General features: G+C 44.5%; 1 protein-coding gene across 1 annotated transcript in view; it reads right to left on the bottom strand.

The window, feature by feature from the left end:
- The window catches only part of LOC145536926 (anosmin-1-like), a 196064-nt gene that overhangs the window by 150591 nt on the left and 18685 nt on the right, over nt 1-26788 (bottom strand). The window contains exon 2 of the mRNA XM_081567231.1: nt 6158-6205. Within this exon, the coding sequence (XP_081423357.1) occupies nt 6158-6205 (48 nt within the window). The remainder of the gene's footprint in view (nt 1-6157; nt 6206-26788) is intronic.

Raw genomic sequence — 26788 nt, 5'->3', positions numbered from 1 at the left:
ATATTAAAAATAACACTAATAACAACACTAATATTAACTGTAACATTGGAGAAGCTTTCTACCCTTCCAGCAGCATAAACCTACAACTTCTCTTGACATGTCAATGGGGTCTGTACCTATGAAATACTCGGTAAACTCCCAAAAGATATCAATACGTTGGACAAGAGATGCTCAATATACATCAACTTTGTCCTTGAAGTTGATGTTTATACAACGTCAGGGAAAACTGCATGAATATCATCAAGTATTATAATAGGTTTTAAGTGTTTTAAAGTATAAGGAACAACCGAAATTTCAAACTGTTGCATATTACAACACTGAAAAAGATAAACTGTTCAACTTTGGTTCTTTGGGTATTTGGACATACCGCATTTCCATGGGTGCCTGAGTTTTCATTTTCCTCCTTAAGATGTATTTTCCTGGGGCTCTATGGACTTACAGTCATTACCACATAAATCATGGAAAGCATCTAACACAAAACAAAAACCTCCAACAGTCACATTCAGTTATGTTTCTGGGGTTTGACCTTTATCCAGTAAATTTCACAGATGCCAAATGAAGCCGTCCAGATGTTCATACAAGCAAAACCAATCTTCCTCACCTCTAAATTTGGCTCAGAATAAGCCTGGAAAATCACTAAGAATCTGAAGTTATGGCTCTTATAAGAACCGAACTCCCACTGAGATCAAAGCACCAGGCCACCACACCAAGATTGAGCCCTCAATTACTGCTTTTCAACTCAAATCCTCACAACCAAATGGGAAACAAAAGTCAACTGAGAGGGTTACAACATCCAGAAGGAGAAGGATGAGCACGCATGTGCCCCAGGTGGGTGGTTGGCACCAAGAGAGCCATTCTGAGGTGCAAGGTTTAAAACGGTGACAGAGCATAAAGTCAAAGCATACTCATCTTATAAATGCACGACTCTCGCGCAAATATAAAATGAACAAGTGCCAAATATTTAACTCACGAAATGCTGCAAGGACCGGGAATATCTTACATTTGGTTCAAAGGAGAAATCCAAGAAATCCAAACATACTGACACACAAAAAGGATCGCTCGAGTGGATTTACAAATACATGCAAAATGGTCTGTTGATGGGGAAGCTTCAATTGCAGTCCACTGCACACAACCATTTTCATTTCCATGGACAAGAGTCATCTGCATTATTATCAGCCTCCTACCATTTTCAGAGTAAGAAAAAAGCTGAAAGATATGAACAATGTAGATAACCCGCAAGACGCAAGAGGGAGAGCCTCCAGCCACCTATTATTTTGCCCATTTTGAAATCCTCCACAAGTCTTACTTATGGCAGAGGATGAGATGCTTGGATGGCATCATTGACTCAATGGACATGCATTTGAGTAAACTCCTCGAGACAGTGAAGGACAGGGAAGCCTGGCGTGCTGCAGTCCATGGGGTCACAAAGAGTTGGACACTAAACGACTGAACAACAAGTCTTACTGGGATTCCCAGGTGGCGCTAGTGGTAAAGGACCCGCCTGCCAATGCAGGAGATGTAAGAGACATGGGTTAAGATTCCCCGGAGAAGGGCGTGGCCACCCACTCCAGTAAACCTGCCTGGAGAATCCCATGGACAGAGGAGCCTGGTGGGCTCCAGTCCATGGGATTTCAAGAGTCGGACACGACTTAGTGACTTAGCACGCAAGCACAACTCTTACTGGCTCGAATAATCACTGAACTTTCAAAAATTAATTGCGATTTAACATTCTCTTCCTATTGTTTGGGCTTCCCTGTGGCTCAGACAGTAAAGCATCTGCCTGCAACGCGGGAGACCCGGGTTCGATCCCTGGGTCGGGAAGATCCCCTGGAGAAGGAAATGGCAACCCACTCCAGTATTCTTGCCTGGAAAATGCCATGGACAGAGGAGCCTGGTGGGCTACAGTCCATGGGGTCGCAAACAGATGGACACAACTAAGCAACTTCACTTTCCCTTTCCTTCCTATTGTTACCCATTCATTTAGTCAACAAATCCTCAAAAGCTGATCAACAATGTTCCTCACGTGGCATTAAAAATGGTCCATTTATTAGTTTCAATACATCAAGATATGCCTTTGTATTGAGAGAAAAATACTACTTTACTGGTTTTTTTTTTTTTTTGCTTGCTTTTGTTCATGGGAATGCCTTGGCAGACAAGAGAGGTTGGCAAACTATGGCAAGTGAGCAAACCCAGCTCGGCACCTGTTTTTGTATAGCTGGCCAGCACAGAATTGTTCTTACATTTTTAAATGTGGCTGGGGAAAATAAAATTTCATGACATGGCAGTTATATGAAGTTCTCATTTCAGTGTCCGCACATAACGTTTCATTGGAAAACAGCCACTTACCTTTGTTTATCTACTATCTATCACTTTTATTTCAGGCAACAATGGCCACAGTAGTTGCCACTGAGACCTGAAGGACCACAAAGATGAAAATATTTACTATCAGGCCTTCTACAGAACCTGTATATGATGAGAATCAGAATTCCTAACATCATAAAGAGCCCCTAAAAAGGTGCTAGGCGCATATCACATGGTCAGTAAATCATGTGTTCATTTCCCTTCAAATTATAAAGTAACACTACTGAGAACAGAACTGTGTTCCTCAATCCTTTCCATTGGTGTTCAGTTGCTCAGTCACATCCGACTCTTTACCCCATGGACTGCAGCAGGCCAGGCTACCCTGTCCATCACCATCTCCCCGAGCTTGCTCAAACTCATGTCCATGGAGTCGGTGATGCCATCCAATCATCTCGTCCTCTGTCGTCCCCTTCTCCTCTTGGCTTCTCCTTAATTCTTTTTATAACTTGCAAAATGCACAGACAAAGGCTTTTGAACCTCTCTTGGCACTATTGAGACTGAAGTCAGGAAACTCCTCACCATGAGGGAGTCCTGTGTGTTGTGGTTTCTCAGCAACCCTGACCTCCACCCACTAGATGCCAGTAGCTTCCCACCACCAGTAGTGACCACCAAAAATGTCCCCTGCCATTGCCAAACATCCCCTAGGGAGCAAACTTGCTCCAGCTGGGGAACCACTGGCCTCAAGCTCTGCTGGACAGTAAGTCACTGTTCTAAATCACAAAGGAGCTGAAAGATGTGAATGAACCCTGACTTCATTATAGGAGGAAGATTTTCCTAATTAATAATAAATGATCTTTATTTATTATTAATTAGGAAATAATTAATTACCTGCCTCCTGAAAAATCTGTATGCAGGTCAAGAGGCAACAGTTAGAAGCAGAGATGGAACAATGGACTGGTTTCAAATTGGGAAAGGAGTACGGCAAGGCTGTATATTTTCACCCTGCTTATTTAACTTATAGGTAGAGTACATCAAGCGAAATGCCAGGCTGGATGAAGCACAAGTTGGAATCATGACTTCAGGGAGAAATATCAATAAACTCAGATACGCAGGATGACACTACCCTTATGGCAGAAAGCGAAGAGGAACTAAAGAGCCTCGATGAAAGTGAAAGAGAGTGAAAAAGCCGGCTTAAAACTCAACATTGAAAAAACGAAGATCATGGAATCCGGTCCCATCAGTTCATAGCAAATAAATGGGGAAACAATGGAAACCGTGACATTCTTTATTTTCTTGAGCTCCAAAATCACTGCAGATGGTGACTGCAGCTATGAAATTAAAAGACGCTGACAAACCTAGAGAGCATATTAAAAAGCAGAGACATTACTTTACTGACAAAGGTCCGTACACTCAAAGCTATGGTCTTTCCAGTAGTCATGTACGGATGTGAGACTTGGACCATAAAGAAGGCTGAGCATTGAAGAATTGATGTTTTTGAACTGTGGTGTTGGAGAAGACTCTTGAGAGTCCCTTGGACTGCAAGGAGATCAACTAGTCCATCCTAAAGGAGATCAGTCCTGGGTGTTCCATGGAAGGACTGATGCTGAAGCTGAAGCTCCAATCCTTTGGCCACCTGATGCGGAGAGCTGACTCATTAGAAAAGACCCTGATGCTGGGAAGGATTGGGGGCAGGAGGAGAAGGGGACGACAGAGGATGAGATGGTTGGATGGCATCACCGACTCAATGGACTTGAGTTTGACCAAACTTGAGGAGATAGTGAAGGACAGGGAAGCCTGGCGTGCTGCAGTCCATGGGGTTGCAAAGAGTTGGACATGACTTAGCTGCTAAACAACAACTTTCTATAAAATATTATGTAAACTTTATCTTTTAACATACACTCAGTTATCTCATCAGCATAATTTTTTGACTTGGTGGGTCTTTTTTTACTCTTCTGTCCCATTATTTGTTCAAAACGGTTTTTAAAGTTGTAGATCTTTATTCAAGACCACAATGGAGACAGCATTCCCAACTTGAGTTGCCTCTATCGATTTGCTTGCCTGGGAAGTCCAATGGACAGAGGATCCTGGCGGGCCACTGTCCATCGGATGACAAAGAGTCAGGCACGACTTAGTGACTGAACAACCACCACACCTGATTTGCTGAGTTATTTCAGGACCATTATCCAATATGTATGTGCTTGAATTTCCCCACGTGTAAAATGGAGTTATCATCACTTATCCTTCACTTCATTAACCAGAAGATCAAGAGGAAAAGCTTACACAGTGCTTCAAAGTCTCAAAAGAAATGCAAACTAATCATCTGAAAATGTACCCAGTGGTGATAATATCCAAAGGAGATAAACTTTGATTAACATGTAAGGTTCATCCCCATGGATTTAGACTAAAGACAATCCTGAAGTTTATGTCAGCTTTGTAATATATTCCAAAGGTTCTGCTAGAGTTAGCCATGACTTATTGATTCATTTTTGCTTTCAGGCAAAAGGAACTGATCTCTGTTCTTGTGAAATTCAGTCTCTCATGTCAGCCTTGATCATTCAATTATGAAATATGGTTCAGTGATCTGTATTCCCCAGAATTGCAATGTTCTTTAATTAGGGTATATTAAAAGCTGTTCAAATGAACCTCTCCCATTCAAATTTTAAAAGTATAAAAAAGAATTAATTTCTTGATGGGGTAAGGATAAAAGGGGTGCTAACTATAAATAATACAGATACAAAAATCACCATTCATGTAATACCCAAACACCAAAACTGGAGAAAAATACTACTTATGAAATTAAGTCACGTAGCCATATATTCAAACACACACACAATCTTTTTCTGCAGTGATGACATAAACTACTCAAAACAATAGTTGAAGAACAATTAATATAACAGATACCAGAAAATGTCTTATCAGAGCCAATGTTTACGATACTATATAAAAAGGAAAAGGATTGTAAACCAGACATTCCATTTCTGCCCAGGATCTAGAGTCAGAGGTAAGCAAAGCTTGCTTTCACCAAATTATGTCACATTCACATGATTATACAATTTTGACTGTAAAATAAAAGAATGCTTCAATTTTCAGTCTAATAGTAGCACCCACGAAAGAAATCTCATCAAACTCTACTACAATCGCAAAGCGCTCCAGTACATATAGCAGGTTTCAGCTGTATTCACTTATACTATATGAATACAGAGACAACTTTCAGACTAGAGCTGAAGCATATATCTACATGTATATTACATATATACACACATACAGATTCTTATAGCTTATGATGTTTCGGGACTGACAAATTTATGCTATCAAACATATGAATGAGAATAATGTGAAATTTAGAACATGGGTGTGCAACAAGAAATACTCAGAAATAGAAAAGAGACTGCTTACTTAAAGAATCGAATTACTTAATAAGCAGTTCCTGCACACAAAGGAAACACATACGAAATAACTTAGCTGTAAGTCGAACGCATTAATTCTTCTGGTGGAATCAGAAGATGTTTTCTCCTTAAAAATATTTTTGACTAAAATAACTTTAGAATGGAGAGAGAAATAAGGTAATATATAGAAATACTGATACATATATCTTGATTGCAGCAGTGACAACATTAACGGAATCTATACATGTGACAAAAAACTTACAGAACTATATTAATACATCCCCTGTACCAATGATGATTTTCTGCTTGTGACACTATGCTACAAATACATAAGGTATAAACACTGGTGACAACAGGGTGAACAGTACATGTGATTTCTCTCTACTACCTTTGCGACTTCCTGTGACTCTACACTTATTCCAAAATTAACTTTTGTTTAAAAAATACTGACACAGCTGTAGGGAACATACCTTTGAACATTGCTTGTGATTCTGGCACCAAACCAGGGAACCATTGTTCTGCAAAATGAAAAAAGAAACATTGACTTATTAAATACTTTTCTATTTGAAAACTGCATACACCTGTGTGCATTAAAATAATTTTAAAATATCAGCCCTAATGAAAGACCAACTTGCCACCCTGCTATGTCTGTCTTCCTAAAATAGAAAAGTGGGTTTCTAATGGAAATCGTGTTTTGCCCTTGACTTCATGATACAAATACGTAGAAAATAATGAAGAATTTCAAGCTGTTTCGGGAAGGAAAAGTGTGGAGCCATCTCTCAGGATGTGCTGAGTGATGAAATACTCACTCAGCAGGAAAATGACCTGCAGAGGTGTCTTCCTGGAGGCTTTTCAATTTCAGTCAATCAGTAAAAAGAGTTTGAGCCTGGAAGTCAGATCCCATGGGAAACGTGTTCTCTCTCTCTCTCTCTCTCTCTCTCTCTCTCTCTCTCTCTTTCTCTCTCCCGCTTCCCTGGACGTGTGACTCTGGACAAGAGACTTACTGCGTCTGTCCCTCAGTTTATCCATCTGCAAAGCATAAGGACATCAGCTCCTGCATGGGGTCAGTGGTCTAACTACGTGAGGGTATACGCACAAACCACTCAACATGTGTACCAAATACCACGACTAGGATTTATTCAAATTCATCCATTCCATTTATTTTATGGAAGTACCGCTGATTTATAATGTTGTGCTAATTTCTCCTGTACAAAGTGACTCTGTTATACATACATATATGTGTGTGTGTGTGTGTGTGTGTGTGTGTGTATATACACACACATTTTTCATATTCTTTTCCATTATGCTTTATCAGAGGATATTGAGTGAGTGAGGACTCATGCTGAAGCTGAAACTCCAATCCTTTGACCACCTGATGCGAAGAGCTGACTCACTAGAAAAGACCCCGATGCTGGGAAAGATTGAGGGCGGGAGGAGAAGGGGACGACAGAGGATGAGATGGTTGGATGGCATCACCCACTCAATGGACATGGGTTTGGGTGAACTCCGGGAGTTGGTGATGGACAGCGAGGCCTGGCGTGCTGCGGTTCATGGGGTCGCAAAGAGTCGGACACAACTGAGCGACTGAACTGAACTGATTGAGCCTAGTTCCCTGGGCTCTCCAGTAGAACCTTGTTGATCCATCCTATATATATGTGTGCGTTTCCATCCACTAACCCCGAACTCCCAATTCATCCCTCTCCACCGCCCCGCCCCCTTGACAACCACAGGTCTGTCCTCCACTGGTCTGTGAGTCTCTGTTTCGTAGATAAGTTCACTCGTGTCATATTTTAGATTCTACATGTAAGTGATGGCATATGGTATTGGTCTTTCTCTGTCTGACTTTCTTCACTTAGTATGATAATCTCTGCATCCATCCATGTTGCTGCCGATGGCATTATCTCATTTTTTTCTGTGGCTGACTAGTATTTTATTGATTCTGAATTTCTGCTTGAAACTTGTCATCACACGTGACTAAAATTTTGGTGATGGTTGGATTATGATACTTGACATCAGACTGTGCTACGCTGGCACAGGTTGGGAGGGCTAACGGAAAGGGTCTTCTGGAAGTTAAGATGCTGTGACCTCCTGTTGCCTGAAGGTCAAGGTTGGCTACGAGAATAAAGTAGTCCATTACCAATGCCTGAATGCCTAAACTTTTAATCTTAAGAATATCATAGTGAATAAAATAGGATCACCTTTGCTTGCACTCAAAAGGACACTGAACCAATAATATACGTTTTTTAAAAATATTCTTGTTACAAACTTACTGATATGTAATTCACATACACAAAAGGCACTCATTTAAACCGTGTAATTCAGTGGTTTTTAGCAGAAAGGCTGGGCGACCATCACCGCTAGTTGTTGAACCTTTTCATCACCGCTGACACAAAGCTGTCCATTTTGAAGTCCTTCTCCTCAGACTCTGACAACCACTCACATACGTTCTTTCTCTAGAAACTTCCCTACGCTGGACACTTCATATAAATGGAATCATAACATATGTAGTCTTCTGTGTCTGGACTATTTCACTTCATCATGTTTTACATTATGCTCTTGAGAGTCCCTTGGACAGCAAGGAGATCAAACCAGTCCATCCTAAAGGAAATCAGTCCTGAATATTCACTGGAAGGACTGATGCTGAAGCTGAAACTCCAATTCTCTGGCCACCTGATGTGAAGAGGTGACTCAATGGAACAGACCCTGATGCTGGGAAAGATGAGGGCAGGAGGAGAAGAGGGCGACAGAGGATGAGACGGTTGGATGGCATCACCGACTCGATGGACATGAGTTTGAGCAAGCTCCGGGAGTTGGTGAGGGACAGGGAGGCCTGGCGTGCTGCAGTCCATGAGGTCACAAACAGTCGGACACAACTTAGCAACTGAACAGCAGTATTTTTGCTTCGTCCATACTGTCACATACATCAATACTCCACTCATTCTTTTTTACTGTCAGGTTCTGTTGTATGGATATCTGCTCTCCCGTTCACAACAACATATCTTCCTGATGCAGGATTCTCAAAATCACTGGGTAGATCTCAACTGTTTAGGATTATAAATTCCTCTCTTCTATCGAAACATCATTCGGCTAAAAGATCTCAGTCGTGCAGGAAAGCTTTCCCCATTAAGTGTCTCCATCATACTAACTCGAGTCTCCTTTACAAGCTTAACTCCCCCAAATCACTGAATGCCCCTAACAATTTTAGGTAATCTGGTATTAACCTCCTTACTCCCTTGCTGAGCTGCACCCATCCTCAGCGGGCACTGATATCTCCCTACATTATCAATGCCCACCAGTCCATCAATAAGGGCTGGAGCTGTGTATGAACAGCCTGGACTGAGGTCAGGCATGGTCTTTTGTAGGCTTGACATCAGAGAAATAAAAATTTAATAGACTGGGTGGGGGCCAAGGCTGGACAGTGGACTTGGTTTAATTACTGGCAATATGTGTTCACGAAAGAGGTCATTGTGAGAAAACGCCGTGTTTCATAAAAACTGGCGACCAAGTTCACAAGGGCGTTAGGCAGACCAAGGTGTTGGCCATAAACAGGGTGTGCTGTGTTCAGACATGTCTCAGTCATGTCTGAGTCTTTGCGAGTCCAGGGACTGTAGCCCGCCAGGCTCCTCTGCCCGTGAGATTTCCCAGGCAAGAATACTGGAGTGGGGTAGCCATTCCCTTCTCCAGGACATCTTGCTGGAGATACACGGATTGAACCTGCATCTCCAGCATTGGCAGACGGATTCCTTACCACTGAGCCGCCCGGGAGGCCCATAAAGAGGGTTAACAACAGCAACAGGAAGCAGGGGCCAAACGCTGAGAAGTATGTTGTTATGGCAACGCTGGGGGCAGGGTCTGAGGCATCGGGAGAACCTCTCCCCTCGTCGTCCCGTCTGGGAAGAGTGTTTGTCGCCTGTCGCCTGTGGGGTTGGGTCCTGCTGGGACTTCCAAGGACCAGGTCTGGCAGACCACAGCCTGACCGCAACTTGAGTGCTCCGCGCTCACGCCCCAGAGATGGGAACCAGTGAGGTCCCTTCCCAAGAGACACAGGGCTAAAGCGAATGGACTCCCAACCTTGGAGACTAGGTCAAGGCCAGATCTTGACCACCCCCCTCAGCAGGGTCATGGTCTGGGGAGGGGGGGCTTCCCTGGTGACTCAGATGGACAAGAATCTTCCTGCCAATGCAGGAGACCCAGGTTCAATCCCTGGGTTGGGAAGATCTCCTGGAGAAGGGAAAGGCTATCCACTCCAGTATTCTTGGGCTTCCCTTGTGGCTCAGCTGGTAAAGAATTCGACTACAATGCGGGAGACCTGGGTTCGATCCCTAGGTCAGGAAGATCCCCTGGAGAAGGGAATGGCAACTCACTCCAGTATTCTTGCCTGGGAAATCCCATGGACGGAAGAGCCAGGCAGGGCTACAGTCCATGGGGTTGCAAAGAGTCAGACACGACTGAGCGACTCAATGACAAGAACAACGTGGTCTGAGGACGTTCTGCCTCCCTGAGTTAGGTCAGAGCATCCTGTCCCTTGCCCTGGGATTCCCGACCTGGACCGGCTTCCACCAGCTTCCCCTCCAGGTCTTCCTTCTCCTGGACACATGAGCAGGCCCCCTGCATCTCTGCCTCTGCTCTTGAGATCACACACCCTCCTGCTCTGGGATCTCTTTTCCCTGATCTGAGTCTTAAGCTCCTCAAGGGGAGTGTGGTCCTGGAGACAGGGCTTCCTGTATCTTCTCCACTTGAAACCTTCACACTAGCAACTGGACCAGCTTCTCAGGCCATGCAAGGGTGCCCAGGGCTGCAGAAGCAGGCATGGCAACCGCTGCCTGCCCGCAACGATGGGCTGACAAAAACATTACCAGTGGGGTCATATGCCACTGACCTGAGTATTATCGACAAATATCATGACCAAGACAGTATAAGCATTTGCTCTGGTTATCTGTCATAGGCACCTACATAATCATTCCACGGACCGCACAAGCTTCCTCTGCCCATTTTATGCTTAAGGTACTGGGAGTCAAAGAGGGCAAATAATACACACACACACACACACACATCCTGAAGCCAGTGGTGAAACTCAGCTACGAGTGCCACGGCAAAGGAAGGCGAGGGAGACAGGCAGAGAGACTGAGAGCAGGCTGTGAATGAAATCTCCAGATGTGTAAACCACAAGGAGAGTAGGAATCAGACCAGAGAGTTCCCAACATTGTAAGCTCGGAAAATAGCAGATCAGGTGGAAGGGCTGGAGCAGAGACTAGGAGAGGAGATGGGGTGAATATGCAGAAAGCAGAGCAGGTTACAAATTACTGGAAAGAACACTTTCCACTTAGTATATGGAAGAGGGGTGAAAAAAAAAACAAAAACAGAAGATTAGAGCTATGAGAAGCTCCGTTCATGGCACATCTTGGTTAGAATCCTTCTGTTCGCTTTAGAGGTAAAACGGTCAAACCTCAACAACAGATGAATCCAGGGAAGGGTGCTTTCAGCCGCCTGGCAAAGGCAAACACGACTGCCAGCCCCAGGCTGAAACACACATTGCTACCGGCCCCGTTGGCCTGCACATCCTACCCCAACAGCCACTGAGCCCATCTGTCATTGACATTTTCCTGGGAATTCATACCAACTCATTTCCTCCACCGAAGCGCTTTCATTTGAGGCCAAATTTCCCATTAATCATAAAAAATGAAAAGCTGTCCTTAGAAAGAAATATTGGGGGCAACAGCAAGCAGGCATGAAAGATTTATTACAATTATAATCGTTACCTTTTTTATTACAGAAGATAGGATGTCATAGCTTGCTGGGGAAGATTAAAAAGATAATCCATGTAAAGTGTATAGCAAACTGGTTGGCATAGAGTTAGATGTAAAAAAAAAAAAGACGATCGTGATTACAAATTTTACTATGTTTGCCATTATTTTTGTTCTGAGGAGTGGAAGAGTAATCCTGGACTTTCAAACTCCCAGCTCCTGTGTATAACACGCATCCTAAGCTAACTGGTTTCATCTTATTAGTGAGGCTCAGAGGGTGAAGGGTTTGGGAGAGCAAGATGGGGCAGGGTGGGGTGGGACGTACCACGTTTTCTTCCCTTCAGTTCAGTTCAGTTCAGTCACTCAGTCGTGTCCGACTCTTTGTGACCCCGTGGACCACAGCACACCAGGCCTCCCTGTCCATCACCAACTCCCGGAGTCCCCCAAAACTCATGTCCATTGAGTCGGTGATGCCATCCAACCATCTCATCCTCTGTCGTCCCCTTCTCCTCCTGCCTTCAATCTTTCCCAGCATCAGGGTCTTTTCAAATGAGTCAGCTCTTCCCTGAGCGGTAGCAATTTTCCAACATTGTCCAGTGTGATGAGAGGGCAATTGCTTTAATTGTCTTTGATTGGCCATTTATATTTCCTCCATGGTGAACTGTCTCTGCATTTTACCATTTCTATTTTGGAGAGTCCACCCTCTTCTTACATACTGTAGCAGCTATTAGTACCAATTAGGCTTAGTAACAATTTGCCTGTTACTTATTGCCTTAAGTAAAAGGTTTCCAGTAGATCTTTTGTCTTTTGAATTTACTCATGGAGTTTTCTCCATGTAGAAATGTTTTACACACACACACACACACACACACACACACACACACACACACACACACACACACACACACACACACTTCCCCACCAAAAGTGTCTCTATTTCCTTTTTGGGTTTTGAGATGCCTGTTTTCTTTCAAGCAATCACCACCACCCCCACCCCGCCCGTGACAAGGTTTTGCAGCTGCCCTGTGCTTTTGCCTTTATCAATCAGCATCTTCCACACAATTTATCTCTACAAAGAACTTCTAAGAACCCAGCCTAACGGCACGGCGGATGTCTGTAAACCCCCGATTAGCTCCGGCCACTGTACGTGGGCCAGGTGTGCAGGAATACCACACCATCCTCCTATGCAGCTCACCTGGAATGCTCTCTGAGCAGAGGAGCAATGGAAAAATATAAAAACCCAGAGCATTTCAACATCCCGCCCAGGGGGTAAGTTTTTAGTCGGATTACAATAGCCTTCACCAGTTAAGCCACTTGACAACAAAAAATAAAATACAGTATCTGCAATAAAGTCTCGCTCTGGCTGAAAGCCAGCGAAAATAAAGAGCCAAAGTACATTAGCCATGAAAGATATTTGCCTCTAGAATCATCACTTTAACCTCCAGGTAGCATCAGACAGTGGGACTTTGGTAATTATAGAAAGATTACATCCTGTATTTTATTGGTTTAACGAGATCAAACATGAATGCCAGTCAGTCCAACTTTCAAAGAGTTTATGTAAGTTCAATCAGCTGCACCCAGACACTATTTCAATGATATTTTCAAAGTCTCTTCGTTTCTAGCCTTTTGATTTTTCCCTTCAAGAAAAAAAAAAATAATAATTCTTCAAAAGCTTCAAGTAAAGAAAACACTTCACTCAAAGACGACCCACAAGGGAAGGATAAAGACACGTGAAAACTAGCTATCTCAGTACAGTCATTTGCCAAGAAAAAAGAGAATTAGAACAGACCCCTCTTGTTTTGGAGGTGACGGTGTGGCATATCCCATAAGGGCTAACCAGGGTGCAGTTTCAGGAACACGACACTGAATGAGTGCCCACAGCAAGACGGAACAGCTGACCTGAAACCATTCCAGAGAACCCACGACAGACCAAAACTTAATAAATCAGCCCTTTGAAACCACAATATCATTAGCTGTGACTCAATAGATGCTCTTTTCATGGTAAATGGAGGGTTTTTAAAGAGAAGCCATGGATTGAAATTTAGGAATTTCCTTTTAATCCAGAATATTTTGCTATTACCTTGGAATTAAGAAATAAAATACTTGATTTTATTCATCGTTGCAAGGATATTTCTTTGTATTGTCGATACACTCACAAGTTTCTCGTATATTCAACAGCAGCTAAGAGGGGCGTTCAGGAGACTTCGATTGAGACTAGACATTTTTCATGGCTCAAAGTGTTAAAAAAAATTTTTTAACATCTATTTTTATTTATTTGGTTGCACTCGTTCTTAGTTACAGCAAGCAGATCTTTAATCGCAACATGCAAACTTTTAACTGTGGCCCACGCGCAAGCTACTTCCCTGACCAAGGATCGATCTCAGGCCACTCGCATTGGGAGCGCAGAGTCTTGGCCCTTGGAGCACCAGGAAAGTCCCTCGAAGTACTTCTTTTTTTTTTTTTTTAATGATTCTTTGCTACTGACCATCACAACTGTACACTCATTCTAAATATCTCAGGAAACTTAGATGCATATTGCTAAGTGAAAGAAGCCAATCTGAAAAGGCTACATATTGTGTGATTCCAGCTTTGTGACGTGCTAGGAAAGGCAAAATTATGGACACAGTAAACCGGTCAGTGGTGGCTTAGGGGTTGCGGGGAGGGAGGGAGGGAGAAACAGGTAGAATACAGGGGATTTTTAGGGCGATGAACCAACTCTGTGTGACACTGTCACGGTGGACACATGTCATTAAACATTTGTCCAAAACTCAGAATGCACAACAAGATGAACCCTGATGTAAACTGTGGACCTGGAGTGATGACGGTGTGTCAGTAAAGGTTCCTTAGCATAGCAGATGTACCACTAGGGTGGGATGTTGGTAACGAGGGAGGCTGTGCATATATGGGGTCATGGGGTGTATGGGAACTCTTGGTATCTTCTGCTCGATTTTTTTGTGAAGCTGGGCTGCTGCCGCTAAGTCGCTTCAGTCGTGTCCGACTCTGTGCGATCCCATAGACGGCAGCCCACCAGGCTCCCCTGTCCCTGGGATTCTCCAGGCAAGACTACTGGAGTGGGTTGCCATTTCCTTCTCCAATGCATGCATGCGTGCTAAGTCGCTTCAGTCGTGTCCGACTCTGTGCGACCCCATGGACAGCAGCCCTCCAGGCTCCTCTGTCCACGGGATTCTCTAGGCAAGAATACTGGAGTGAGTTGCCATTTCCTACTCCCTTTGTGAAGCTCAGAAGCTCTAAAACAAAGTTGACTCAAAGAGGAAAAAATAAAAAAGCTCAGTGTTTATATTTGTTGTTTATCGTACAAGTTGTTTTGTTATGGATTATCCTCAGTAAACAAGCAACCTTTTCAGTAACCCCTCCCCATAAATTTCCCTCTACATTTGACAACTGTCTCACAGGGAACTGAACTCTACAGGAAAACACCATCTGACCACACAAACCTACCCCCTCAGACGCCCAGAACTTCCCTGAGGCCCCGACCACTGGAACCCAGGGTCTGGCCATGTTCTCTGCTTCATTTCCTGACGTCTGGCAGCCTATCCAGGAATGGGAACCTCGGTAAGTGCTGTTCTCCCATCCGGGACTTGTCCGCTCCCCAAGGCGACTTCCACGCTGCTTCTTCCAGGAAGCCCTCCCTGATGCCCGACTCCCTGACTACGACAGCTCCCCACAGCGGCAGATGCCCTGGGCCTCCCTGCACTTGTGTTCCAAAGCACTCTAGATGCTGGTCAAGTATAAATGTATTTGTATTGCTTTTGCTTAATGATCATCACCACCTCACCCCCCTGCCTATGACTTCCTCAAATACAGAACGTGTCTATATTTTGCCCTCACCACTGGGTCCCTCGTGATCTTAAAGAATGCTGGCTGAATAAATAAATGAATGGAATAGGGAATCATAAATGAAATTACACTTTAATCATTAGGTCATGAGGAACTGAAAAGAAGGAAATAAAGAGATAGAGCTGAACAAACTGTCCATCTTCACTCGGTAGAGATTTCAGGAAAAGGCTTCACTAGTTTGCTTCCTATAGAGAAGAGATTCAGCGTCCAAGAGATTCAGCCTGAGAATATGAAAAAGTGAATGAAGGCTTGTATACAAAATCAAGTGTAAATTATTTAAGAAATAATCGTGCTAACAATCTTTTTATAGATGTAAATAAAGTCATCTAAAGAAAATTTATAGAATGGCAAGCGTTAGACAATGCCAAATGGGAAAGCATGCCTTTTATTAGCACTTTACTATGAATTTTAACAAGGAATATGCGTACAAATTCCATCTTGGGGAAAGCACTGCATGTCACTTTTATTACTCACTCTCCCCAATGGAATGAGGGGACCCACCATGGCATTACGGAATTGGAGGTACCGGCTTCTGTTAGCACTTCCCAAGCAACAGTCTTCCGACTTTAATCTCCTACAAGAAGATGTGTTAATTCTGAATTCATCCTTGCCACAGCTGTGACTGCGGATATGTAAACTACATTTGGTATTAAAATGTACATTCTCAGAAGAAAATTCTGGTAAATTGTGCCCTCTCCATGAAAATCACACTAAGCCCTGGAAGATTTCAAGATAGAGTAAGTGACTTGTGCTAAAAGAAATCCAACCTTAGGTAGGTTGAGAGGGAGCATTAAAGGTAATAACTAAAATTGAGTTAATGATTCGTATTACAAAGTAAGGGAAGCGTGAGCCACAGAGCACCTACATAAATTAAACAGCGACAGCATTGTTCCTGGGAAACCTAAAAAACATAAAGAAACGTCTGTATAAACCTCGTTCTCTTCCCAACTCCTCCTTCACAGCGGAGACAAGGAACAGTGATGCACACAGACTATAAAGGCAGGCGTGCTCAGACATGGCTCTCAAGCTCTTGCTTGGCTTGTAAATTGTGTGGATCCTCCCAATTCCAGGAATTTCTCCCCCATCACCATACTTGCTTGTCAGGAAAGTAAACACCTGTGGAATAAAGTGTCCAGGCTGGAAGGGCAGAGATACGGCATGCATCAGGTAGGAATGACCAGCGACTTCAAGGTGCTGGAAGGCTTCTTTCCAAGGTGGGAAACACACTGGGCTTTCTAACCCTTACTTCAAAGTGGCCCTAACTTCAGTCTGAATCATCTGTGTGGGTCTCAGTGTTGGGGGGAGAGACGAGACTGGGAAGAGATGAGAAGGAGCCATAAGGGAGGAAGCAGAAGAAACAGGGAAGAGAGATAGAAAAGGTCCCAAAAGCCTGGTGTAAACGGCATATTAGGTCCCAGGACATAAATGTGAGATGCTAAAATCCCTTTGAAATTTAATATTAAAGGCAGACTTTATTTTCTTGGGCTCCAAAGTCACTGTAGATGGTGAGGGCAGCCATGAAATTAAAAGACGCTTTGCTCCTTGGAAGAAAAGCTATGATCAACCTAAACAACAATATTAAAAAGCAGAGACATTACTTTGCCGACAAAGGTCCATCTAGTCTAAACTATGGTTCTTCCAGTAGTCACGTATGGATATGAGAGTTGGACCATAAAGAAAGCTGAGCGCCAAAGAAGTGATGCTTTTGAACTGTGGTGTTGGAGAAGACTCTTGTGATTCCCTTCGATGCAAGGAGATCAAACAAGTCAATCCTAAAGGAAATTAGTCTTGAATATTCATTGGAAGGACTGATGCTGAAACTGAAGCCCCAATCCTTTGGCCATTTGATGCAAAGACCTGATTCACTGGAAAAGACCCTGATGCTGGGAAAGACTGAAGGTGGGAGGAGAAGGGGACTACAGTTCAGTTCAGTTCAGTCGCTCAGTCGTGTCCGACTCTTTGCGACCCCATGGACTGCAGCACACCAGGCCTCTCTGTCCATCACCAACTCCCAGAGTTTACCAAAACTCATGTCCATTGAGTCGGTGATGCCATCCAACCGTCTCATCCTCTGTCATCCCCTTCTCTTCCTGCCTTCAATCTTTCCCAGCATCAGGATCTTTTCAAATGAGTCAGCTCTTCACATTAGGTGGCCAAAGGATTGGAGTTTCAGCTTCAACATCAGTCCTTCCAGTGAACACCCAGGACTGATCTCCTTTAGGATGGACTGGTTGGATCTCCTTGCAGTCCAAGGGACTCTCAAGAGTCTTCTGCAACGTCACGGTTTCAACAAAAGTAAGTAGATATGAGGTGTATTTCTTGGAGATGAGGGTGCTGAAGGAATTAACTCTGTGGTGGGAAGACCTAAGAGCAGTATGGAGGGGTAGCCCCTTCAGTGTGGAAGAGCAATGTGAGTTCACACGAAATAGGAGGTGAGCAGGTCCCCACTTCCGCCCAAAGACACAACTTCCCATTTCAAGCCCCAACAAGCTCTTCCTCAATGAACCAAGCTAGTTTATGGGACACTGAAATTTCACTGGAGGTTAAGATATGTTTCCTGAAACTAAGAGAATCGTGGTGTCTTGAGCATATTCACCAAAGAACACATTGTTGTTCCAATGTGTTTTGACTCGTTATTGGCAGCTGTGTTCATCTGTACTTTCGTGTGAGCCTGCATTCCAAGCAACTGAAAGGAACAGTGGAAATATTGCTTAAGAAAATACATCAAAGTTCCTGTGAAGAATTCAAGCCATGATCAAAGGAGAAAAAAATGCAAAAGCAACGTGGAACGGCAATTTAGAAACATAACTTTACGAAACTGTTAATTACATATTTTACTACCTTTCCCTGAAAAGACAGTGATGTGGATATTCGCAACTCACTAAAAATCGAGGCCAGGAGGTAAAAGGGGCGACAGAGGATGAGATAGTTGGATGGCATCATTGACTCGATGGACATGAGTTTGAGCAAGCTCTGGGAGATGGCAAAGGACAGGGAAGCCTGGCGTGCTGCAGTCCATGGGGTCACAAGGAGTCCGACATCACTGAGAGATTGAACAACGATAACAAAAATACACTTTAGGTAGCATTAGATGACTAGTAACGTCTAGAAGTCCTCTTAGATCTTTTCTTTCCTTAATTATTGTTGCTCATATGTTTTTATTGCAGGCTGTTTGGTAGGTGAACAAAACAAAAGATTAGGAGACTTCTAGCACAAACTAAACAGACGTAGTCAGATACTAAAGCAATGACTTCACTAGACTTCTGAGTACAGTGGGATTTAATCTTGTCCTGCCTGGGAAGGGTAGTGTAGAAAAAGCTGCTCTTATCTGTAAGCAACTGAAAACCAATTTTTTTTTTTTGTTACTCTATCAAAGCTAACTGAGGGCTCTTAGAATGCTGACTGCACAGTTCGTCAGGTGAGTCAAGTGGGATTCCAGGGCTCTCTGAGACCTCCTTCTAGATTACTACCACACGGGCTTCCCTGGTGGCTCAGATGGTGAAGAATCTGCCTGCAATGCAGGAGACCCAGGTTCAATCCCTGGGTCAGGAAGATCCCCTGGAGAAGGGCATGGCTACGCACACCAGTATTCTTGCCTGGACAATTCCATGGACAGAAGAGCCTGGCGGGCTACAGTTCATGGGGTCACAAAAAGTCAGACACGACTGAGCGACTAACACTTTTTTCACTTTTGACTTTTTTTCAGGCTTTTTTTTTTCTAATCTTTCATTTTCTGTCTCTTGAAAATAATATGCAGAGGTGTAGGTTTGGGGCATTTCTTCCACTTGTTCGATGAGCTTGTGGGTCTGAAGTTTTGTGTCTGATGGCTTCCCTGGTGGTCCCATGGTTAAGAATCTGGTTGTCAGTGCAGGAGAGTTGGGTTCATTCCCTGGGTCGGGAAGACCCCACATGCCCTTGAACAGCTAAGTCCACACACCACAACTATTGAGGGTGTGCTCTAGAGACTGGGGGTGGAAACCACTGAGCTTTTCTGCTGCAACTGCCGAGGTCCAAACGCTTTAGAGCCCTGTGCAGCACTGCAATGAGGAGCCACCACAATGAGAAGCTCATGCACCACGACTAGGGAGGAGCCCCAGCTCTCCGCAACTAGAGAAAAGCCCAGGCAGCAACGCAGACCCGGGATGGCCACTAAATAAATAAATAGAATTATTTTCAAAAATCACTAACGATCACCTTCTGTGCAAAGCATCTGTGTCAGTGAGCACCTCTGTCCATCCCTCTCTTCAAAGTGTGAAGATGTATCCGATACTAGGACCAAGCCTGTGCTCTAAGTACAAACAGGACAAGGAAAGGAACCCCAACCATGACTCCAAACACCCACTCGAAATGTTTAGAAACTGCAGGATGCTGAGTCAGATGCTCCCAGTGGAATTACAAGTCAGAGAAGAGCTTTGAGGGTCATGCAATCCCTCTTCTTGCTGAATGCAAGACACGTGTAAGCTGTGAATGACATGCCACTGTCTTATAATACAGGAAACTTCCCAAAGGAAAGAGGTTACAGGGCCCCAGTGAACATGTAAGCCTGCCTCATCGACTTTTCCAACCCTGGAATCCAACCCCAAACTCTCAAATCCATTCAAGAGCAGAGGGGTGAGAGGTTATTAACTTTCAGACCTTCTGCCTGCTCACATTTTATCCTCTAATTAACTAACGCCTCTAACTGTTGTTGTTAGCTCATGTCCCACTCTTTGCGACCCCCTGAACTGTAGACCTCCAGGCTCCTCTGTCCATGGGTTCTCCAGGCAAGAATACTGGAGTGGCTGGCCACTGCCGTCTCCATGGGATCTTCTCGACCTAGGGATCGAACCCTCATCTCCTGCATTGCAGGCAGATGCTTTACCACTGACCCACCAGGGAATCCCAACACCTCTAATACCTCTCCCCAGAACATTTACAGTGTCCACGGAGAAAGGTCAAAAGCAGATGAGAAAGACACGACATAGGGTCCATCCAGTGTGAGTCCTAGGAGGGAAGACCCCAGAGACCCCACGGTACTCAAGGGTGGGAAGACCACAGAGACAGATGGTCCTCAGCCACACTATTGGTAACTCAAGGGCCAGACCAAAATAATGATGCAGATGAGCTGCATTTTGGGCGCCAACATGAAATGGGGAACCTTCTGAGAAATGCCCAGCAGTGTCTGAGGAGAAGGGCATTTGCAGAACGGCTAGGGACGGAGGATGTTAAGTCCAGCGATGGCATGAAGCCCAGAAGGACTATGCCTGGGACTGTCTGGCCACACAGGTTGACTCATTACCATGGATCTGAGGAACCCGTGCAAGCCATGACCAATGCTGGCAACAGTGGGTGCTGAAGGAAATTCTAGATCCAGGAGAATTCTGACAGGTAAGAGAGATTGAGGACCAATGTTCTCTCTCTTTTTTTTTAATTAATTTATTTATTTTAATTGGAGGCTAATTACTTTACAATATCGTAGTGGTTTTTGCCATACATTGACATGAGTCAGCCATGGGCGTACGTGTGTTCCCCATCCTGAACACCCCTCCCATCTCCCTCCCCATCCCATGCCTCAGGGTCATCCCAGTGCACCAGCCCCAAGCACCTTGCTTCATGCATCGAACCTGGACTGGCGATCTGTTTCACATATGATAATATGCATGTTTCAATGCTATTCTCTCAGATCATCCCACCCTCGTCTTCTCCCACAGAGTCCAAAAGTCTGTTCTTTACTGTCTTTGTCTGTTCTTTACTGTTCTTTGCTGTCTCACATACAGGGTTATCGTTACCATCTTTCTAAATCCCATATATATGCGCTAGTATACTGTATTGGTGTTTTCCTCTCAGACTTACTTCACTCTGTATAATAGGCTCCAGTTTCATCCACCTCATTAGAACTGATTCAAATGCATTGTTTTTAATGGCTGAGTAATATTCCATTGTGCATATGTACCACAACTCCCTTATCCATTCGCCTGCCGATGGACATCTAGGTTGCTTCCATGTCCTAGCTATTGTAAGCAGTGCTCCAATGAACATTGGGGTACACATGTCTCTTTCAATTCTGGTTTCCTCAGTGTGTATGCCCAGCAGTGGGATTGCTGGGTCATGTGGCAGTTCTATTCCCAGTTTTTTAAGGATTCTCCACAGTGTTCTCCACTGTGGCTGTACTAGTTTGCATTCCCACCAACAGTGTAAGAGGGTTCCCTTTTCTCCACACCCTCTCCAGCATTTATTGTTTGTAGCCAATGTCCTCTCTTTAGAGATGCAGCGAGTAGAGCCCGGGAAGTCAAAAAAATACAGAACACATTGTGGGTTCCAATCAAAATATTTTCAAACAAAGCACACCTCACGTGGACTCAAAAGACCCTACTTCACAACCCAGGTTACCTCTCCATCATAAATTGTGAGCTCTCCAAAAAATGAGTTTGTTCTTTTCCTAAAATGCAAGGAAGAGTGTTTTTATAAAGATCACCACAGAGATGCTTATGAAGACACCCTGGGATCATCTAAAGTTGAGGCTGCTGTCTAGGTCCTGCGTACTCAGTCACATCCGACTTTTTGCAACCCGGTGGACTGTAGTCCGCCAGGCTCCTCTGTCCATAGGATTCTCCAGGCAAGGATACTGGAGTGGATTTGCCATTTCCTTCTCCAGTGAGTGTGAATCTCAGTGCAGAGTACGGAATTCTGCAGGCAAGAATACTGCAGCGGGTTGCCATTTCCTACTTCAGGGGAAATGTGCAAATGGTCGTGTCTAGGTGTCAACATGCAAATCTCTCAGGCTTCCCTGGTGGCTCAGTGGTAAAGAATCCACTCCCAATGCAGGAGACATGGGTTGCATCCCTGATCTGAGAAGATTCCACATGTCTCGGGGCACCTAAGCCTGTGTGCCACAACTATTGAGTCTGTACTCTAGAGTCTGGAATTGCAGCTACTGAAGCCCACGTGTGCCCTGGAGCCTGTGGTCAGCAACACGAGAGGCCACTGCGATGAGAAGCTCTGCTGGCCGCAACTAGGGAAAGCCCACGTGCATCAAGGAACAAACATTGGTCCAGTAAACCTTTGTTAGCAGTACGGCCAAAAAATAAAAATAAAAACTGATGCAAATCCACGTATAGGAGAGCTCTCAGCACAAGGACTGACTCTTAATAACGTAGAAGACGTTCACAGAAAGTTCTGGAGTCCTGCCTGCCTCACGTGATTGATGGGACTGTGGAGAAGTCAGAATTCTGAGAGCCCTCAATAAGTTCTGGTACAGCGATAAAGAAAATGATTTTCCACTGCTTGGGAATAAGGTCAGCGTTATGAACTGCTACGTCATTTGGCTCTTAGGAGTCCTTCTAAAGGCACGTGGTCTGCAAAAAGCTTAGAATTAGAAAACTGCTTCAGTGCGAGCTGCACTAAAATGAAATACATAACTCATAGCCCCATTTGGGGGTATATAAAAGTCTCGTGTCAGCAAACACTATTTGTTTGGGGTTCCTGGACCCAAGTCCAACATGCGTGTTGCCAGCGGGTGGGAGGGATGGTGGTTTTCCCACACCACCAAGCAATTCTCTTGCACCAACAGGGTGACTTGACTCCGACACTGTCTTACCCTGAGACAGCTCAGAACCCACGGGCTAAGGGCTCCATCCCACTGGACTGCCCCCACCCCACCTTCAGATGCCAACAGCAAGCCCAGGCTGCCATCGGAGCTTCTGACCGACCCACTACAGATCGGAGGTTCCAACGATCCCTGCGGTGTGCCAGGTCAATTCAGCTGTGTCCCACTCTTTCTGACCTTATGAACCACAGCCCTCCAGGCTCCTCTGTCCATGGGATTCTCCAGACAACAATACTGGAGTGCATTGCCATGTCCTCCTCCAGGGGATCTTCCCGACCCAGGGATCAAACCTTTGTCTCTTAGGTCTCCTGCATTGGCAGCCAGGTTCTTTATCACTAGCGCTACCTGGGAGGCCCCCAACAATCCGTCCTTGGCTTTAAACACCAGCTCCAAGTCCAAGTTGTTACCTGTACTTCTGGCCAACTGTCTACACCAGACGTTCCCATGACCTCTATTGGGTTTGATTTGATCGGATTGGATTAACTTTTGATTTACTTGTTGGAGCAGCCCCCAGAGTTCAGACAAACATTTCACTTCCTAGATTACCGGGATAGAACTCAGGGCCAGAGCTTCCCAAGTGGTTCAGCGGTGAAGAACCCACCTCCCAATGCAGGAGACGTGGGTTCAATCCCAGGGTCGGGAAGATCCCCTGGAGAAGGAAATGGCAACCCACTCTAGTATTCTTGCTTGGGAAATCCCACAGACAGAGGAGCTCGGCAGGCTAAATCCATGGTTGGAAAGAGTCAGACACAAACTAGTGATTCAACAACAACAACAACCTAGAATGAAGGTTGGTCAGAACAAGAAGGTAGGGGCAGGGAGGCAGAGAATGTAATGTTTCAATCCTTTGAAGTTGGCATAAGTCATCAGGCAGAGAAACACACCAGAAGGAAGCCCTAGAGCATACACAGCACCACAGTAGTGGTTTTCAAAGTGGGACCTTGGGACCAGCAGCATCGGCCTCACTTGGAAGCCTGTTAGACATGTCAATCTTGAGTCTCACCCCAGATCCACGGAATCAGGTGCTCGGAGGGTGGGTGCCGTGAAATGTGTTTTAACAAGGCTCCCAATGATTGCGATCCTCGCTGAAGCTCGATGACCTTGCTGTAAGGGGAGAAGGACAGCCCATCGTACTGGGCTACACGGGACCTCAAGGAACCACACGGAACCAATGGTCCGAATGTGGGCTCCGTCCCCCTCTCCACCTTACCATAGAGTCTTCTGAGCGCTTCATGGAGCTCTTCAGGTATCTCCCAGCGATCCAGGTACTGAGAAAGACAACCCTGTTTATCAACTAATAAATTGATCGTTGGATGCACGTGTGTGCATGCATCATTTGCCACCAGTTCAAGTCCATTTCTGCTTCGCAGCCTTGGGGCTGATCTCCCTCAGGGAGCACGGACTGCCCAGGGCAATGACCCCAAGTGCGGTCCAGGCCCCTCCGCCCTCCGCTCTGCCTCAGCCTCACCTCGGTCTCCACAGTCAACAAGTCTAGGAAGATGCTGTGTATTGACGGGGATGACAGTGACGGAGAAAGCAAAGCCGACTCTAAAGGCACTCCCAAGTTCCCTGTTATTCTTCAAAATAGATGCTTGGCAGCTGTGAAGCTCGACAGGGTGATCCATGGTTCATAATAAAAACTTCCTGAGAGGCACATGATGGCCTGGATTCTAGCACGCTGACCAGCAGAGGTTAAGCATTAATTGTAAACTGTCAAGCTGATGACTCATAAGCATAAACAGCAACCAGAGACAATATATCGTCAGACGATATGAACTGGATTTTCTTCTATTGCTGTTATCAGCCGGTTGTGGTTGTTCAGTTGCTCAGTCGTGTCTGATTCTTTCTGACCCCGTGGAGTGTAGCACTCCACGCTCCTCCTGGAGTTTGCTCACACTCATGTCCGTGGAGTTGATGATGCTATCTGTTATCACCACAACCATTTAAAAAATGTTACTTGAAAAAAAATACAATACCCCATAAATGAAAACCGTTTGCCTTCCTTCAAGATAGTTTACTATCCCATTTGGAGATACAACAAATCCTAGAAGTACTTATTTTACTACTAAAGCAAAATCTACCACCTTGATATACACAAGGGATGGAAGATTCAGGACTGGTTTAGCTGAGTCTCATTTGCATTGGGAAAATCTAAGCAGGAAAATAAAATGAGTAGAGGTAGTACATGGTTCCCCATTCTACTTGCCTTTACTAAGTCAGATTTCTGTCGCGTGGCTTTCTTGTGATATATGCTTCTTCACTGTGCTAATTTATGCGTTATTCATTAGAGAGTACAGAATAATTAATCAAATTAAAACAGAGCATCTCATAGTCCATTATACCCTGGCTCATATGGTATTCTAGCCCATTCATCATGATTCTGAGTTATTTTAATATTCAGTTCAAAAGATAGCCTGTTTTAATGAGAGATCACTTGAGAAAACATGATGAATTAAATCGGCTGTAAGAGAAGGAGCAATAACCCCAAGACAAGACCTCGATTTGCAGGAAAAAAAAAAAATTAATTACAAGAGAAAAAAAAGTCGTATCTGCAGAATTATAAGCACCCAGCATCTGGGAAGGCAGGTTATGTTTTTCTAACAGAATAGATGACCTAGAATTCAGTGGTCTTTCCCCCTTATACAATAGCTATGTAGGACTTCAAACTACAATTTAAAAATCTACAGGAAAATCTTTAAGTGGCAAAAGTGGCTAAGAGATACGAACTTCATTCTCTATGAAGAACTAGGCGCTTTCCGAGAAACTTCAAAGGGTACGGTTTTCAAATTAAGAAATAAATTAAAAATTATTTAGTTTTCATTTTTAGAGCAATTTTAGGTTCATAGAAAAATTAAAAGAAAGGCACAGAGATTCTCATATAGCCCCCTGCTCCCCGACACACACAGCCTTCTCCATCATCAACACCCCCACCAGTGGCTCATTTGTTACAAGTGATGAACCTACAGTGAAACATCATTGTCTCCCAGAGTCTATAGATAACTCCAAGGTTCACTCCTCATCGTGCATTCTAAGGGTTTGGACAAATGTATGACTACATAAATCCGTAATGATAGTATACAGAGTAGTTTCACTGCCTGAAAAAAAAATCCTCTGTGCTCTACCTGTTCATTGCTACCCACCCCAGCCCCTGCAACCACTGATCTTTTCACTTTCTGCATAGTTGTGCTTTTTCCAGAAGGACATACAGTTGGAATCCTGCAGTGCGTAGCCTTTTCAGATGGGCCTCTGTCGCCCAATAATATGCAGTAGTCGCTCAGTCGTGTCCGACTCTTTGTGACCCCATGGACTATACAGTCCATGGAATTCTCCAGGCCAGGATACTGGACTGGGTAGCCCTTCCCTTCTCCAGGGGATCTTCCCAACCCAGGGATCGAACCCAGGTCTCACGCATTGCAGGTGGATTCTTTACCAGCTGAGCCACCAGGGAAGCCCAGGAACAGTGGAGTGGGTAGCCTATCCCTTCTCCAGGGGAACCTCCCGACCCAGGAATCGAACTGGGGTCTCCTACATTGTAGGCGGATTCTTCACTAACTGAGCCACCAGGGAAGCCTAAGTGAAGAAGAACCTTGTTACTGCAATTGACCACTGGCTCATGTATCTAAGTTTACCTTGTCGAAGAGGATGACTGTATACGTCACAGAAGACTCATATAGTATACATTTAGATATGGATACACATGTCTGAATACAGCTACTGAACTAGACACACATTGATCAAGAGAAATGTTAAGTAACAAGAGAGAGAACTATATCAGTGGTTTCCAACAGGGGTGACTTTACTCTCTGCCACAGACTGTGATATCCAGAGATATTCATGTGTGTGTGTGTATGTGAGTGTCATGCTTGGGGTGGGAGGAATGCCGCTGGTATCTATTGAGTAAAGACCAGTGGGTT

Source organism: Giraffa tippelskirchi, chromosome X (genome assembly GCF_054371585.1).
Source record: "Giraffa tippelskirchi isolate mGirTip1 chromosome X, T2T-mGirTip1v1.2.pri, whole genome shotgun sequence".
In the NCBI taxonomy this organism is placed as follows: domain Eukaryota; kingdom Metazoa; phylum Chordata; class Mammalia; order Artiodactyla; family Giraffidae; genus Giraffa; species Giraffa tippelskirchi.
This window is presented reverse-complemented; position numbering and strand designations above follow the sequence as displayed.